Source organism: Orycteropus afer, unplaced genomic scaffold (genome assembly GCF_000298275.1).
Source record: "Orycteropus afer afer isolate SDZICR_OR568_19922 unplaced genomic scaffold, OryAfe1.0 scaffold00459, whole genome shotgun sequence".
In the NCBI taxonomy this organism is placed as follows: domain Eukaryota; kingdom Metazoa; phylum Chordata; class Mammalia; order Tubulidentata; family Orycteropodidae; genus Orycteropus; species Orycteropus afer.
In genome coordinates, this window is record NW_006922046.1 from 1,670,412 (window position 1) to 1,687,145 (window position 16,734).

At 38.0% G+C, this 16,734-nt stretch overlaps 1 protein-coding gene across 1 annotated transcript in view; it reads right to left on the minus strand.

The window, feature by feature from the left end:
• Positions 1–16,734, minus strand: part of CEP89 (centrosomal protein 89) — a 133,480-nt gene that overhangs the window by 5,105 nt on the left and 111,641 nt on the right. Inside the window, exon 18 of the mRNA XM_042782750.1 lies at positions 4,018–4,187. Within this exon, the coding sequence (XP_042638684.1) occupies positions 4,018–4,187 (170 nt within the window). The remainder of the gene's footprint in view (positions 1–4,017; positions 4,188–16,734) is intronic.

Sequence of the window (16,734 nt, forward strand, 5' to 3'; positions counted from 1 at the left end):
TATTTGAGGGACAATTTTGCTGGGTATATAATTCTTGGTTGGAAAATTTTCTCTCTCAGGGTTTTATATATACCATCCCATTGTCTTCTTGCCTGCATAGCTTCTGCCAAGAAATCCAAGCTTAGTCTTATTGGTTGCCCCTTGTACGTAACTTTTCATTTTTCCCATTCTGCTTTCAGGATTCTTTCTTTGTCTTTGGCTTTGGTGAGTTTGATGATGATATATCTTGGTGATTTTCTTTTGGCGTCTATCCTTTTTGGGGTTCATTTTTCATCATACCAGGAAAATTCTCTTCCAACAAATCTTTGACAATTTTTTCTGTGGTTTTATTTGTCTCTTCCTGTTCTGGAATTCTGATTACATGTAGGTTATTCTGTTTGATGGTATCCTACATGAATCTTAGGCTTTCTTCATTTTGTTTTGATCTTTTATTCTGATTGATCCCTTTCCAAAGAATTATTGAGGTATTTGCCTTCAATTTCACTAACTCTATCTTCCATTGATTCAATTCTGCTCCTTTGCCCATTCAATGTGTTATCTATTTCTGAAAATTTAGTTATTAATCTTCTGGATTTCTGCCTGTAGATTTGTGTTTTCCTCCATTTTTTCAGTGCTTTCCTTGATCTGTTTTTCAATTCGTGGAAGGTACCTAAATATGATTCTTTTGAATTCCTTATCAGGGAGTTCCAATGCTGCGTCTTCCTCAGGAATGTGTTTTGGATCTGTGACCTGGTCCCTTGTTTCTCCTTCTTTATCTTGCTTCTTTGTGTGGACTGTGATATTCTGTTGTTTCTGTGGCATTGTGACATATTTGTGTTTATATTTAATTGGTGATTGTATGTTGAAGTGACTTGCCCATGATTTTTGTTTTGTTTGTATGTTATCTGTATAAGCAGGGTACTGTGCTTTGCTCCTCCATTCGCTACTTGGCAGCACTTATATACTTACCACCTGTCTCCTTTCCCATTGTCAGCCTCCCGTATGTCCCCACCATCCTTGGCAAATGGAGCCTATTCTTAGGTCTCTGGAATCTGAATGAGAATGCTGTCACTTTAAAATCCAAAATGGCCACTGCCTGTAAACATTCAAAATGGCTGTGCCTTCAATCACTTTAAATATCCAAAATGGCTGCTACTTGTAAATAATCAAAATGGCTGCGCCCTCCAGACAGCTGAAAGTCCACAGCTCAGGGTGCCCCCCTCCTTGCTGTACCCCTTCCTAGTCATAGGCCACCAGCGCAGTTATCCCTGTAGCCCTTAGCGATCAGAGCTGATCTTTAGGTCAGCTCTCAGGTCCCAACACCACTTGGAAATATTCAGGCTGTTGGCCCCATCAGAGCAGCTGACAGTCCACTGCTCCAACCCATCTTCATATTCACTGTTTCTGTTCAAGTTTTTCCCAAGCCTCGTCTTTTTTATGATTTTGAATTTTGTTTCTCACTTCCCCCTACTCTATTCAGATCTCCAGTTATGATCCCTTTCTGAGTGGTTGGCAATGTCAGCTGGGTACCATCTAATTCATCTGGTCTTGGGGTCATAGAGGCTGAGGTTCCCATGGTCCACTAATCCCTTGAACTAACTGTTTTCATGTGTCTTTGATTTTGTCATTTTTCTTTACTCTGGACAAAGAAAGATCAATAGTTGCATCTTAGATGGCTATTTGCAAGCTTTTAAGATCCCAGTCATTACTCACCACAGTAGTGTGTACACAATAAAGTTTTTGTGTACTATGTCATGCACCTTTGTCTAAAAACAGCTGGGAGTATTGTGTGGGTCTATTTCTGGGTTCTCTATTATGTTACATCTTCCTTCTGTCAATACTACCCAGTCTATATAACACCTCCTGAAATTAGGTGGACTGATTCCTCCTGCTTTATTCTTTAAAAAAAAAAAAACAAAAACAGGGCTATTCTGGTTCCTGTGCTTTTCCATATGAATTTTAGAATAATCTTGTCTAGATAAATAGGTGATAGCTACCACCGAGTTGACACCGATTCATGGTTACATTATGTGCAACAGAAGGAAATGGCTGCCCACTCCTGCATCATCTTCATGTTTACCAGTATGTTTGAGCCCACTGCTGTGGCTACTGTGCCAGTCCATCTCACCAAGGGTCTCCCACGCCCTTGCCAGCCCTCTGCTTCACCAAACACGATGTCCTCCTCCAGCGAATGATCCTTCCTGATGACGTGTCCAAAGCAAGAGAGTCAGACAATGTTCAGTTGTGATTCATAAGATTTTCACTGGCTAATTTTTGGAAGCAGATCACCAAGCCTTTCTTCCTAATCTGTTTTGGTCTGAAGTACTGCTAAAACCTGTCCACCATGAGTAACTCTACTGGTATTTAAAATACCCAGTTCAAAGTTGGTGGCTGCCAGACCAAAGCTGATAAAGATAGGTAGGGGTCAAATTCAAAGCGAGACATATATAATCACTTGCACATTTTTAGGATAGTTCTTTCAGAGACTAGACTATTGACAAATTGAAAAAATTCTTTCCGAGACTGGATTATTGACAGATTGATTTGGAGAGAAAACATCTGATGCCAAAGAACTTTGGAGATATGTCATCTGTTTAACTCAAGATTCAAATTTGATCCATAAGGACATAGTTTCATAAAGTTCTGGGCAATCACTTTTTTTTTTTTTTTTTAATAGTTACATTATATTCCTCCCTACATGGTAAATATCCATGGATTTGTTTCAAACATAGGATTTCATATTAATGCTATCACATTTGTTTCAACTAAAAATAAAGAAATATAGGGGCTTTGTTTAACTTTCAAGGTACAGGAAATGAAATACAATAGTAATAGAGTTTCAAGAAAATCATCTGAACATTTTTATGTGTTTTCTGCATGTGTCAGTTTATATTCCAGTCTGCCAATGACAATACGGCCCTTATGAAAAGGCCAACTTAATTGTGAAACCAAAACAATGTGAGGAACCATGGGCTCACCTTCACAAAGCATGTAAAATTCCTGACTGTTTTGTAACACATTAACAATACTTTCTGCAGTGCATGTTTAAAGAATAAAGATGTAACGGACAGAACACCTTCTCTTCAGAGAATATATTGCACCCATTATTGTATCATTATGAGTTTACAAAAAGGTTGTGATAATAAGTTAAACAGAAGTCTTGGAAATTAAAAGAAATAATGTTGTTGTTTGTTGTTGTTATGTGCCGTCGAGTCGGCCCCGACTCATAGCGACCCCTCCCTGGGTTTCCGAGGCAGTATCACTACGGAAGTAGGATTGCCCAACCTTCCTTCCGAGGAGTGACTGGTGGGTTTGAACCACCAGCCTTCTGGTTAGCAGTCAAGTGCTTTAGCCACTATGCTACCAGAGCTCCTAAAGAAATAATAGGATAAATAAAAAATTTAACAGAAACCTAATAAAATATCTAAGATAACCGAATAAAATTTTAAAAAATTAGACAGCAAAGGGGAGAAAAAAAGAGAAGACAGAGGACTAGATTGATTTAAGAAGTTCAATATTCAAACAATAAAAATTTTAAAGAGAAAATGAGGAAATGAAACTCAAATCAAAATTAAATTCAGATAAAGCTAAAATGTAAAAACAACAGATAACTAATCAAAAAACCAAAACAGGCCCAAAGAGTTTTACCACAATATTCTAGCAAACCTTCAAAATACAAACATATGTTGATGCTTTTGAGTTGTGCTATTATTGAATAATACTGAAAGTACCACGGACTAACAGAACTAAATCTGTCCTGGAGGAAGTGCAGCCAGAACACTCCTTGGAAGCAAGAACGGCCAGACTTCACCTCACCTACTTTGGTCGTGTTGTCAGAAGGGACCATTTCCTGGAGAAGGCTATCGTGCTTGGTAAAGTGGAGGGTCAATGAAAAGGGGGAAGGACTTCGACGAGATGGATTGACACAGTGGCTGCAAGGATGGGCTCAGGTGTAGCAAGGATGGTGAGGGCACTGTTTTGTTCTGTTGTACACAGGGTTGCTATGAGTCGGCATCGACTTGACAGCTCCTCACATACCTCTTCTGCTGCAGTGTCTCATCCAGGACTTCCTGCTTGTCCTGTAACATCCGGTGGAGGTGCCTCATCTCCTGCTGGTACTGAGCTGTCTTGCCAGCAAAGTCCTCCTGCTGCTCCATCAGGCGGTGAGTGGTGTCATCCAGCTGCAGTGCTTCCTGCTTCTTATAGCCCTGGAGGAGAAGCACTGAGTGAGTGAGAAGAATGCTGCCTGCGGCCTAGGCTGACAATGCAGCCTCCTCCCACTTCCATATGCATTCCCTACCTACACTTGGGAGTCCCTGGGTGGTGCAAACCATTAAAGTGCTCAGCTACTAACTAAAAGGTTGGCAGTAAAAACCCACCCAGGGGCACCTTGGAAGAAGGGCCTGGTGATCTGCTTCCAAAAGGTCACAGCCATGGAAACCTTATGGGGCAGCTCTACTGTGAAACACATGGGTTCACCATGAGTGATGGAAACTGGTTTGATTTTTCTTTTGTCAACCTACATCTTGGGATGTCAGAGTCCGCTAAGTTGAGTACATCCTACGTAAGTCTGATCTGGGATGGCAATTCTGGATCATAAAAGTCATGAAGTGATAAAATAATTTTTGGTACAATAAAACCAAATTTCTAATTAGTATAATCCCTATATTTTTATACACTACACACAAAATAAAAACATAAAAATATGACCATTATAGAACAAGCTGAATGTTATAGGTAATGAATCTGCTTTCGCATTTTTCTCCAGGACAATTTTTGCCCTTTGGTCAGCTGGTAACTTATGAAATAATGTTGATACTTGTTAGCAACGTTTTAAAATTACCAAGAAAGCCTCCATTTAAGAACCCAACAAGGCTTATCATTCTCCATAGTCAAACAGAGGAGTGAGATAAAAGCCTAATTTATTTCTTTTCAATTTTTATGAATATAAGTACTTAACGTTATTAATTTTCTCTAAGCATTTCTAAAACAGTTGTTACACAGATTCCCATAGTGTTCTCATCATTTTTTTTTTTATGAAATTCTGAAATTCAGTTTTGTGTACCCTCTGACCATTGTTTAGTGCATAGCTTTTACATATCCAGGTGAAAGAACCATTTTATTTTGATTTTAAAAAATTAATTTCTGTTTTTCTTATCTGTGATAAACAAATATCTGCACAATTTCTACTTTATAGATTTATTGAGATTTTCTTTGTGGCCATTTTATAATCAATTTTGTGGCTGTTCTGTATATATACATAAGATATCCCTTTTAAATCCTTATGTATGTTTTAACCTCCTGATCTGTCTTGGACCAAGAGAAGTGGATTAATTATTACTATTTTTTTTTTTTAATTGTGATTGAGTCGATTCTGACTCATGGTGACTCCATGTGTGTCAGAGTAGAAATCCACAGGATTTTCAATGGCTGTTTTTTGGAAGTAGACTACCAGGCCTTTATTTCAAGGTGGACTTGAACCTCCAGCCTTTTGGTTAGCAGCTGAGCATGTTAACCATTTGCACCCTCAGACACATGAGTCAGTCAACTCAATAGGGAACTAGTTTTACTAATAATCGTTGTTGTTGTTGTTAGGTGCTGTCAAGTTGGTTCTGACTCATAAGGACCCTATGTAAAACACAGTGTAACACTGCTTGATCCTGCTCCGTCCTCATAATTGTTGCTATGTTTGGACAAATTACTTCAATCACTGTGTCAGTCCATCTCATTGAAGGCCTTCCTCTTTTTCTGCTGACCCTCTGCTTTACCAAGCATGATGTCTTTTTCCAGGAATTGGTTCCTCCTGATAACATGACCAAAGTACGTAAGACAAAGTTTTACCATCCTCGCATCTAAGGAACATTATGGCTATACTTCTTCTAAGACAGCTTTGTTCATTCTTCTGGCAGTCCATGGTGTATTCAATATTCTTCACCAACACCATAATTCAAATGCATCAATTCTTCTTCAGCACTCCTTACTCATTTTCCAATTTTCACACATTCATATGAGATGACTGAAAATACCATGGCCTGGATCAGGTGCATCTTAGTCCTCATAGTGATATATTTACTTTTTAACACTTTGCAGAAGTCTTTTGTAGCAGATTTGCCAATGCAATATGTCATTTGATTTCCTGTCTGCTGCTTCTATGGGCATTGATTGTGGTTCCAAGTAAAATTAAATCCTTAAGAAATTCAATATTATCCCCATTTATAAGGATGTATTTATCAGTCAGGTTGTGAGGATTATGCTTTATGTTGAGGTGTAATCCACACTGCAGTCTTTGTAGCATCAGTAAGTGCCTCAAGTCCTCTTTGCTGTCAGCAAGAAAGATGGTGTCATCTACCTATTGCAGATTGTTAATGAATCTTCTTCCAATTGTGATACCATGTTCTCCTTCATATAGTCCAGCTTCTCAGATTATTTGCTGAGCATACAGATTGGTTATGCATGGTGAAAGGATACAACCCTGATGTACACCTCTCCTGATATTAAACAGTGCAGTATCACTTTATTTATTTATTTTATGCCCATTGAATGCTTCTGACCAGCTGTAAAGCGTGGTACAGTGAATTACTTAATATAGCCTTTTTAGCCATGGTATTTGTGACTACAACCAGATGAGTGATTGGGAATATGAAAATGTGAAGTCCACCAAGGGGATTAGACAGCTTGCTAACAATGTAAATAAGGTACATCCCACCCTTGTGAGGGTAGGATCATGCAAATAAGATGTACGGAACCATAATGTGAAGATTGGTCAGTTTTGCCATCTGCTGGGCCATCCAGCAGCAGAAAGTGGGGTGTCACTACCATCAAGAAAGTAGGACCAGGAGTGAAGTGTGTTCTTTGGACCTGAGATCCCTGTGCTGAATTTCCTCAACCTAGGAGACAGAGAGAGAACTGTAATAGTTTGCTGAGATGGTGAAAGATGGCAAGAAGCAGTGGCAGAGAGACAGCAGCAGAACCAAGAGACCAGCATGAGAAAAAGAGACCAGGAGGAGATAGAGGGATGTGCTTGCCGGCTAATGGAGTGAGACAGCTGAGTGCCTTCGGGCAGAGAGCTTGCTGGTGGAGTGGGATGCCTCTCTGGGTACTTCTCATCAGGGCTCAAAGAGTCTTGTAACACATACCTGAACAAGACAGAGGCCATGGAGCTGAGAGGTTGATGGTCAGTGAGAGGCACTACTGAGAAGATGCTCTCCTGATCAAACAACTCTATCTTGAATTGTTCCTGATCCTGAAATGAGATCAATTACTTCCTTGTTGTTATGAGATGCTTTCGAGTTGGCTCAGACTCATAGTGACCCCATGTAAGATAGAATGAAATACTGCCTGGCCCCGGGCCATCCACACAATCCTTGCTATGCTTGAACCCAGTTGTGTTAGACTGGGTTCTCTAGAGAAACAAAAACCAGCAAAGCTTATATCTATCTATCTATATATATATATATGGGGGGATAGAGAGAGAGAGAGAGAGAGAGAAATTTATCTTAGGAAAAATGGCTCACAAATGTATAGAAGCTGGCAAGTCCAAAGTCCCTGGAGGAAACGTCAGGCTGGAGGCAGCCTTAGCTTCCTCAACCACAGGGGGCTGAGAAATTCAAGGCTGGCAGGCAGGACATTGGTTGTTGGCTCCAACGAAAGATGAATCCAAGATCTCCAGGCTGAGTGGTGGGCTGCTCACTCACGGAAGGCTGTAGTCAGCACACCAGGGTCCCGATCCACAGAAGAATGTCTTTCTTCCCAGGATGTCCCTGGATATACTGGAAGCAGGCCACACCCCTAGGGAAACTCCCCTTGGGCAGATTGGCCACTCAGAACAAAGTCATCCGATACCATCATGGTAACAACCACACAGAACTGGTGTCCAGCCAAGTTGACACACAGCTCCAACTATCACACCAGTGTTGCAGTCCTCGTGTCAATCCATCCCACTGAGGACCTTCCCCTAATTTGTCGACCCTCCACTTTACCAAGCATGATAACCTTCTCCAGAAAATGGTCCCTTCTGACAACACGACCAAAGGAGGTGAAATGAAATCTGGCTATTCCTTCTTCTAAAGAACATTCTAGCTGTACTTTTTCCAGGACAGATTTGTTCATTCTTCTGGAAGTCCATGGTATGTTCAGTATTCTTAACCAACACCACAATTCAAAGGCACAAATTCTTCTTCGGTCTTCCTTATTCATTGTCCAGATTTCACATGCATATGAGGCAACTGAAAATACCATGGGTAGGATTAGGCACACCTCAGTCTTCAAAATGACATCTTTGTTTCTTAACACCTTAATATTTATTTATATTTTTCACTTTTATTGTGGTGAAAACATACACAACTATACATTTGGCAACATAACAACTTTCACATTTACAGCTCAGGGACATTGATGATATTTTTCATGTTGTGTAACCATTACTGCTATCCCTTTCCAAAATATTTCACCACTACCATAAACCCAATGCCCCGCAAACAAAAGCTTCCCCTTTCCACTTCCCTCCTATCCCGAGTAACCATTAATAATGTTTGGAGTGAATACACACATACAAACATATGTATATATAATTTTTTTTTCCTCCAACCTATCTAGGAACTTACAACCCCCTGCCCCAGGTAGCCAACAAAGAAAGTTCCCTTTCTTGTATTAAACTTTCCTTGACTAATACAGTATCTGTCCTGTGACTGACTTAGTTCACTTCAGCATAATGTCCTCCAAGTTCATCCACGTTATGTGGTGTTTTGCAGATACCACACTATTCTTTAGTGTTACATAGTATTCCATTGTGTGTATATGCCATAGTTGGGTTATCCCTTCCTCCATTCATGGGCACTTAGGTTGTTTCCATCTCTTTGCTATTGTGAACAGTGCTACAATGAACATGGGTATACATATATCTATTCATGTCCTGGTCCTCACTTCTTTAGGATATACCTTGTCATACAATTGATGGATCAAATGGTATTTCTATTTCCAACTTTTTAAGGAATTGCCTTACCAATTTCCACAGTGGTTGTATAATTTTACAGTCCCACCAGCAGTGTATGAGAGTTCCAATCTCTCCACATCCTTGTCAGCATTTGTTATTTTCTGTGTTGCTGACCTATGCTGGAGTGAGAGAGAATCTCATTGTTGTTTTGATCTGCATCTCTCTAAAGGCTAATGATCATGAACATTCCTGCATGTGTGTTGGCTGCCTGAATATCTTCTTTGGTGAAGTGTCTGCTCATGTCTTCTGCCCATTTCTCAATTGGATTGTTTGTCTTTTTAATGTTGATGTGCTGGAGTTTTCAATAAACTTTAGAGATAAATCCCTTGTCAGATATGTCATTGCCAAATATTTTTTCAATCTGTAGGTTCTCTTTTTACTCTTTTGATGCACATAAGAAGTTAATTTTTAGAAGGTCCCAATCATTTGTTTATCTTCTGCTGTTTGTGCATCTTGGGTTATGCTTGGTAGTCCATTTATTCCATAAATTAGGGCCCCTAAGTTTGCCCCTATTTTTTCTTTGATGAATTTTACAGATAATAAGTTTCATGTTTAAATTTTTGATCCATCTGGAATTAGTTTTTATGTATGGTGTGAGGTATGGATCTTGCTTCATTTTTCTGCAAACGGATACTTACTTTTACCAGCACCATTTGTTAAAAAGACTATTCCCCATTTAACGGATTTCGGCCCTTTGTCAAAGATCAGCTGACCATAGGTGGATGGATCTATTTCTGGATTCTCAATTCTATTCCACTGGTCTATGTGTCTGTCACTGTCCCAATACCAGGCTGTTCTGACTACTGTGGCTGTATAGTAGGTTGTGAGATCTGAGAGTGTGAGACCTTCTACTTAGTATTTCTTCTTCAGTACGGCTTTGCTTATTTGAGGTCTGTTTCCCTCCCATATAAAATTAATGATTGGTTTTTCCATGTCTTTGAAGAATGTTGATGGGATCTGGATTGAGATTGCATTGAATGTATAGACTGCTTTGGGTATTACTGACATTTTCAGAATGTTCTATCTTTCCATCCATGAACATGGTATGTAGATCCATTTATGTAGATCTCTTACATTTTCTTGAAGTAGTGTTTTAGTAATAGTTTTCTATTCCTGGGAAGATTTTTTCCTAAGTATCTTATCTATGTGGTAGCTATTGTAAATACAGATTTTGTTATTTCCTTTTCAGAGATCTCTTTGCTGGTGTGGAGGAATCCAACAGATTTTTGTATGTAAATCTTGCATCCTGCCACTTTGCTAAATCTTTCCATAAGTTCCAGTAGTTTTCTTGCTAAGTCTCTTGGGTTTTCTGTGTATAGGATCATATCATTTGCAAACAGGGATAGTTTTACTTCTTCCTTACCAATTTGGATGCTTTTCATTTCTCTTTTGTACCTTATTACCCTGGCTAGGATTTCCAATTCAATGTTGAATAGAAGTGGAGATAGAGGGCATCCTTCTCTGGTTCGTGCTTGCAAGGGGAATGGTTTTATTCTCTCCACGGAGAATAATATTGGCTGTTGGTTTTGCATATATGCCATTTATGATGTTGAGTAATTTCTCTTCTATTTCTATCTTGCTAAGAGTCTGTATCAGGAATGAGTATTGGATTTTATAAAATGCCTTTTCTCCATCGATTGATATGATCGTGTGTTTCTTTTCCTTTATTTTACTTCTGTGATGGATTTCACTGATTGTTTTTCTATGTTGAACCATCTTTGCATACCTAGTGTGAACCCCACTTGATCATAATGTATTATTTTCTGGATATGTTGTTGGAGTCTATTGGCTAGGAATTTGTTGAAGATTTTTGTATCTAAATCCAGGAAGGATATTGGTCTGTAGTATTCCTTTCTAGTGGTTTCTTTGGCTGGTTTTGGTATCAGGGTTATGCTTGCTTCATAAAATGAATTTGGAAGGATTCCATGCTTTTCTATGTTCTGAAAAACGTTGAAGAGGATTGGTGTCAGCTCTTCTCTGAATAATTGGTAGATTTCTTGAGTGAAACCATCTGGGCCAGGATTTTTTGTTGTTGTTGTTGCTAATTTTTTAATGACCTGTTCAATTTCTTCTTTTGTTATGGGCTATGTTCAAATGTTATGGGTATGTTCATCAGACTGTGTTAGTTTAGGTAAGTAATATGTTTCCAGAAATCTTCCCATTTCTTCTAGGTTTTCAAATTTGTTGGAGTACAGTTTTTCATAGTATCCTGATATTATTCTTTTTATTTCTGTTGGTTCTTTTGTGATGTGACCCATTTCATTTCTTATTTGTGTTATTTGCATCTTCTCCTTTTCCTTTGGAAGTTTGCCAGTGGTTTGTTGATTTTACTAATCTTTTCAAAGAACCAACTTCCAGTCTTGTAGATTTTTTTCTATTGTCTTTCTATTTTCAGTTTATTTTATTTCTGCTCAAATCTTTATTACTTCTTTTCTGGTGGTGACCATAGGGTTTTTTGTGGCTCTTTTTCTAATTGTTGGAGAGGTTGGGTTGAGGTGTTGATTTTGGTTCTTTCTTCTTTTCTGATGTGTGCATCTATTGCTATAAATTGTCCTCTGATCATGGCCTTTGCTGTGTCCCAAAGATTTAGTATGTTGCATGTTCATTCTCATTTGATTCAAGGAGTTTTTTAATTTCATTTTTTTATTTCTTCTATTACCCAGTCATTTTTGAGGAGGATGTTACTCAGTTTCCATGCATTTGTTCCTTTTCTGTTGGTCTTCGTAGTGTTGATTCCTAAGAAGATGTTTTGCAATATTTCAGTGTTTGTAAGCCTAACATATGGCCTATCCTGGAGAATGGTCCAGGTGCACTGGAAAAGAATGTTGTGCTGTTTTGGGGTGAAGTGCTCTGCAGATGTCTATAAGGTCAAGTTACTTGATTGTATTGTTAACTCTTCTACATCTTTGTTAAGTTTCTTTCCAGTTGCTCTAAATTTTATTGAAGGTGGTGTATTAAAGTCTCATTTATGTATTTTGGGGCTTTTTCATTGAGTGCACATATATTTATTATGGTTATGTCCTCTTGTTCAATTGATCCTTTAATAATTATTATTATATAATGTCCTTCCTTGTCTCTTATGGTGGTTTTTGTGTTAAAGCCTGTTTTATCAGAAATTAGTATTTCCACTCCTGCTCTCTTTGGATTGCCCTTTGCTTGATATATCTTTTTCCAACCTTTGATTTTTAGTTTATTTTTGTCTTTGTGTCTAAGGTGAGTCTCCTGTAGAAAGCATATTGATGGGTCATGTTTTCTTATTCAGTCTGCAACTCTCAGTCCCTTGAATGGTGCATTTAATCAATTTACATACAGTGTAATTATTAACAAGTATGAATTTGTTGCTGTCATTTTATGTGTTTTTTCGTGGTATTGCTGATTTCTTTGTTCCATATAATTTTCTGTGCTGAGCTCATTTTGTTTATGAATTGTGTTAGCACTTCCTTGGTTGCTACTGTTTTACTATTTGCTAAATATTTGTGCCTGTCCTCTTTTTTATTTTGATGGGAAGGGTTACTATTTGTCTTTGAAGTTACCCTGTGATTTATAATTTATTTCCCACGTTTAAAACAGTTCTATCTCACAATTGTGTTGATTTCCTCACCATTTAGAAGTTCTGTAAATACACTATTTATTCCCTCTTTTTGGTTTGTAGTTGTCCTCATTTACCAATTGATGTCTCTGGTTCTCTGTTTATAGTCTTATAAGCTTGTTTACTTAGGATACTTCTATAAGTGGGTTGGTTTCTGGGTTATGTTTTCATGTGTGTTAATCATCAGTTATTTGCTGTTGTTGGTTCTCTATCCAAAGGACTCCCTTTAGCATCTCTTGTAAGGCTGGTCTGGTTTTAAGAAATTTCCTTAAATTTCTGCTTAACTAGAAAAGTCCTAATTTCACCATCATATTTGAAAGACTATTTTGCTGGACATATAATTCTTGGTTGGAAATTTTTTTCTTTCAGGATTTTATATATATCATTTATTGCCTTCTCACCTGCATGGTTTTTGCTGAAAAATCCGAGCTTGTCCTATTGGTTTCCCTTTGTAGGTAACTTCTTGTTTTTTTCCCATAGTGCTTTCAGGATTCTTTCTTTTCTTGTGTGAGTTTGGTGATGATAAGTCTTCGTGATTATATTTTGGCATGTATCCTGTTTGGGGTTCATTGAACTTCTTGAATGGATATAATCTTATCTTTCATCATATTAGAGAAATTCTCTTGTCACAAATCTTAGACAATTTTCTCTATGGTTTTATTTGTCTATTCCTGTTGTGAATTCCAACTAACCGTAGGTTATTCCTCCTGATGGTATCCTATGTGAATCTTAGGCTTTCTTCATTTTGTTTTGATCTTTCTACTGATTGATTCTTTAACAAAGTAGTATTGAGATATTTGTCTTCAGTCTCATAATTCTGTCTTCCATTGACTCGATTCTATGCTTTTGGCTATTCAGTGTGCTATTTCTGAAATAGTAGTATTAATCTTCTGGATTTCTATTTGTTATTTTTGTACTGATTCTAATTTTTTATTTTGTCAATTTGTTCTTGTATTGTTTTCCTAAATTGTTCCAGAGTTTTGTCACTGTTTTCCTTAATTTTGTCAGTGTTTTCCTTGATCTGTCTCTTAATCCACTGAAGGTACCCAAATATAATTCTATCGAATTCCTGATCAGAGAGTCCCAATGCTGCTTTTTCCTCAGGGATGTGTTCTGGGCTTGTATTCTGGTCCCTTGTTTCTACTACTTTATCTTGCTTCTTTGTGTGGATTGTGATGGTCTGTTGTCTCCAAGACATTGTGATGTTTTTGTGTTTACATTTAATTGGTGATTGTATGTTGTTGGAGTGACTTGCCCACAATTTTTGTTTTCTTTGTATGTTATCTATGTAAGCAGCCTTGATAGCTGCTATAAATTGCTTTGACTTACTTGGTGCCTAGTATCCATTCTTTCCCTCCAATTATTTCCATTTGTAATGGAAATGTCTACATTGTGCTTGTTCTTTGGAAATAGATAATTTGTGTTCTAGATTTCATGGGTTCACAGATGATGAGGAATTTTGTTCTGGGATGGAATATCCCTAAAATTGTCCCATATTTGATTTAAATGATTCAGAAGATGAAATTTTGGACTTGGAGATGAATTAAGACTTTTGGGATGATGAGATGGAGTTTCATGAATTCTGAGGGACCAGAGGACGGAGAGTTATAGGTTGAATTATGCCCCTAAAATATGTGCAGTAAATCCTTCCCTCTATGCCTGTGGTTATAATTTCATTTGGGAATGGGTTTTCTTTGTTATGTTAATGAGGAAGGATATAAAAGAGATTAAACAAATGAGCAGAGGAGAGATGGGGTAAGACAGATGACAAGACATATGGAGATCTCCAAGGAACCACAAAGCAGAAGCTAAAGACACAACGCTCCTCCTCCTAAGCCAACAGATAGAAAGCCTTCCCCTAGGGTTAATGCTCTGAATTTGGAATTCTAGCTTCCTAAACTTCAAGAAAAAAATTATTTGTTAAAGCTATTCTCTTGTAGTATTTCTGTTATAGGAGCACTAGATAAGTAAGACACCTTCCAAATGCAGAGTTGAGATATTGTCTTCTCCACTGCTTTTGATTTGTTGAAATTTCGCTATTGTAAAATATATCATTAATTCATTCCCAAAATATTTATTGAATGCTGTTCTGGTTACCTCATGCCACTCTGACAAGAATATACCACAAATGGGATGGCTTTAACAAACAGGAATCTATTCTTACAATTTGGAGGCTTTAAGTCCAAGTTCAAAGTGCCAGGCTCTAGGGGCTGGGTGAAAGCCCCTCAACCTTGGGGTCCACCTCTACCTCCTGCTCCTGGCCCGCCAGAGCTAGAGGTGTTTCTTCACTCAGACAGCTGCTGGCTGCTGAGGCTGAGAAGCCCCAAGGTTGACAAGGAAAAAGGCACAGTCCTGATGTTACCAAACCACACGGCAGGCCACTAACTTAAGTCCATTGTAAGTCCCAAGGTCGGCAGGGCATAGCAGCCTGCTGAGCAACGACAAGGCTACACGCAGGGCCAAGTGTGCCATAGGCTAGAGACCATTCCCAAGGCTTCTCCTTAAATACAGGAAGTAGACCACATCCCAAAGGCAGCTACTCAGCTGCTTGTGGTAGATCCCACCATGGAGTTGACTGCCAGTCTCATCATGGGGAATAACTACCACCAGCTGCCCAGCCACTCAACCAGGCCCAGCCAAGGTGACACACAAACATAACTACCACAAATGCCTACTAAGTGCCTATACTATTCTTGGTGCTTGGGCTATAGCAGTGACCAAAAACAGAAAAAAATCTCTACTCTTGTTGAGCTTACAGTTTGGCCAGAGGAGAGAGGCAATAGCAAGTAAACACAATGAAAGTGACATAGTCTGTTAGAAGGCTGTAGCCTGTGGAAAAAGAAATGTAACAAGGTAATGAGAAACAGGCTTGGGAAACAATGGGTGAAGAGCATTTTTAAATAGGTAAAGCATGCCCTTTTGAACAATTTAATTAATAATAACAAACATCATGTAGCTATCATCTAAGTTAACAATAAAGCATTATTGGTATCCCAGAATACCCCATGTATCCCACTTCCCTTGATATAATCAGTTTCATTTTTCAATAGCCATTTCTTAATATTCTTTGTTTTACAATCTACATATTCACCACATAATTTAGTTTTGTCTATTTAAAATTTTATAGTAATGCAATCATACTATAGGTACTCATTTGTGTTGTATTTCTTTCATTCAATATTATGTTTGTGAAATTCACCCACATTATTAATTTTCATTACTATTAAATATTCTTTAGTGAAGTTTCACCATTTATTTATGCTGATGAATATTGGGTTATTTCATTTGGGATGATTATGAACAATATTGATATGATCATTTCTTTTCATGATTTCTGATGCATATATGTAAGAGTTTCTTTGTCTGTAAGTATATATATCCAAGAAAGGAATGGGTTGTTAGCTATATAAATGTTCTATTTTACTAAAGGTGTGGGCCAATTTACAGCCCAGCAAAATGTAGAAAAGGTCCCACAGCTCCAAGTCTTTGCCAAATGCTCTGCAACAGACTTTTAAACTTTTGACCTTCTAGATAAAAAATTGGTAAAAAATATGTCTTCTTCCTCTGGCTACTTTTAAGATCTTTTCTTTGCCTTTGGTGTTCTTCAGTTTTACTACAATGTGTCTAAGTGTAGATTTCTTTTATTAATCCTCCTTGTTGTTCAGATTATAACAAGCATGTGTGCTTTAAGACTAAATTTACCATAGCCTTGCTTACTCTAAAATTGCTAGTCAATGAACATTCTATGATAAGGATTTAAACCACACAACATTAAATTCTTAGAAATCTAAGATAGTGATGGAAATCTCTGAAGGTATTTTAGAAGTCAATACAACTCTAGATGACATACGGCTAAATTAAATTATTCCCAGCACCAGAAGCCACAGAACATGCCCCAGAGTTCTGAATGTGGGTCTAATGCAGGCATTAAGTTTTCCCATAGCAATGGAGCCCTTTCTTCATATAGCATCATGCCTAAAAGCCTATATTTAAGAAAGCAAGGCCTCTGCTTCACAGAGGGGAGGAAGATCCTGGACTATGCACAGATATCAACTGACCTTAAACGGGTCAGCTACTTCCCATTTATAAATGGAAACAATCATGCTCTAGTGGGTATATTAGTCTTTCTTGAATTTAGTTAGAGGGAAGTGATCATCCCTGGGGAAGGCCCAGA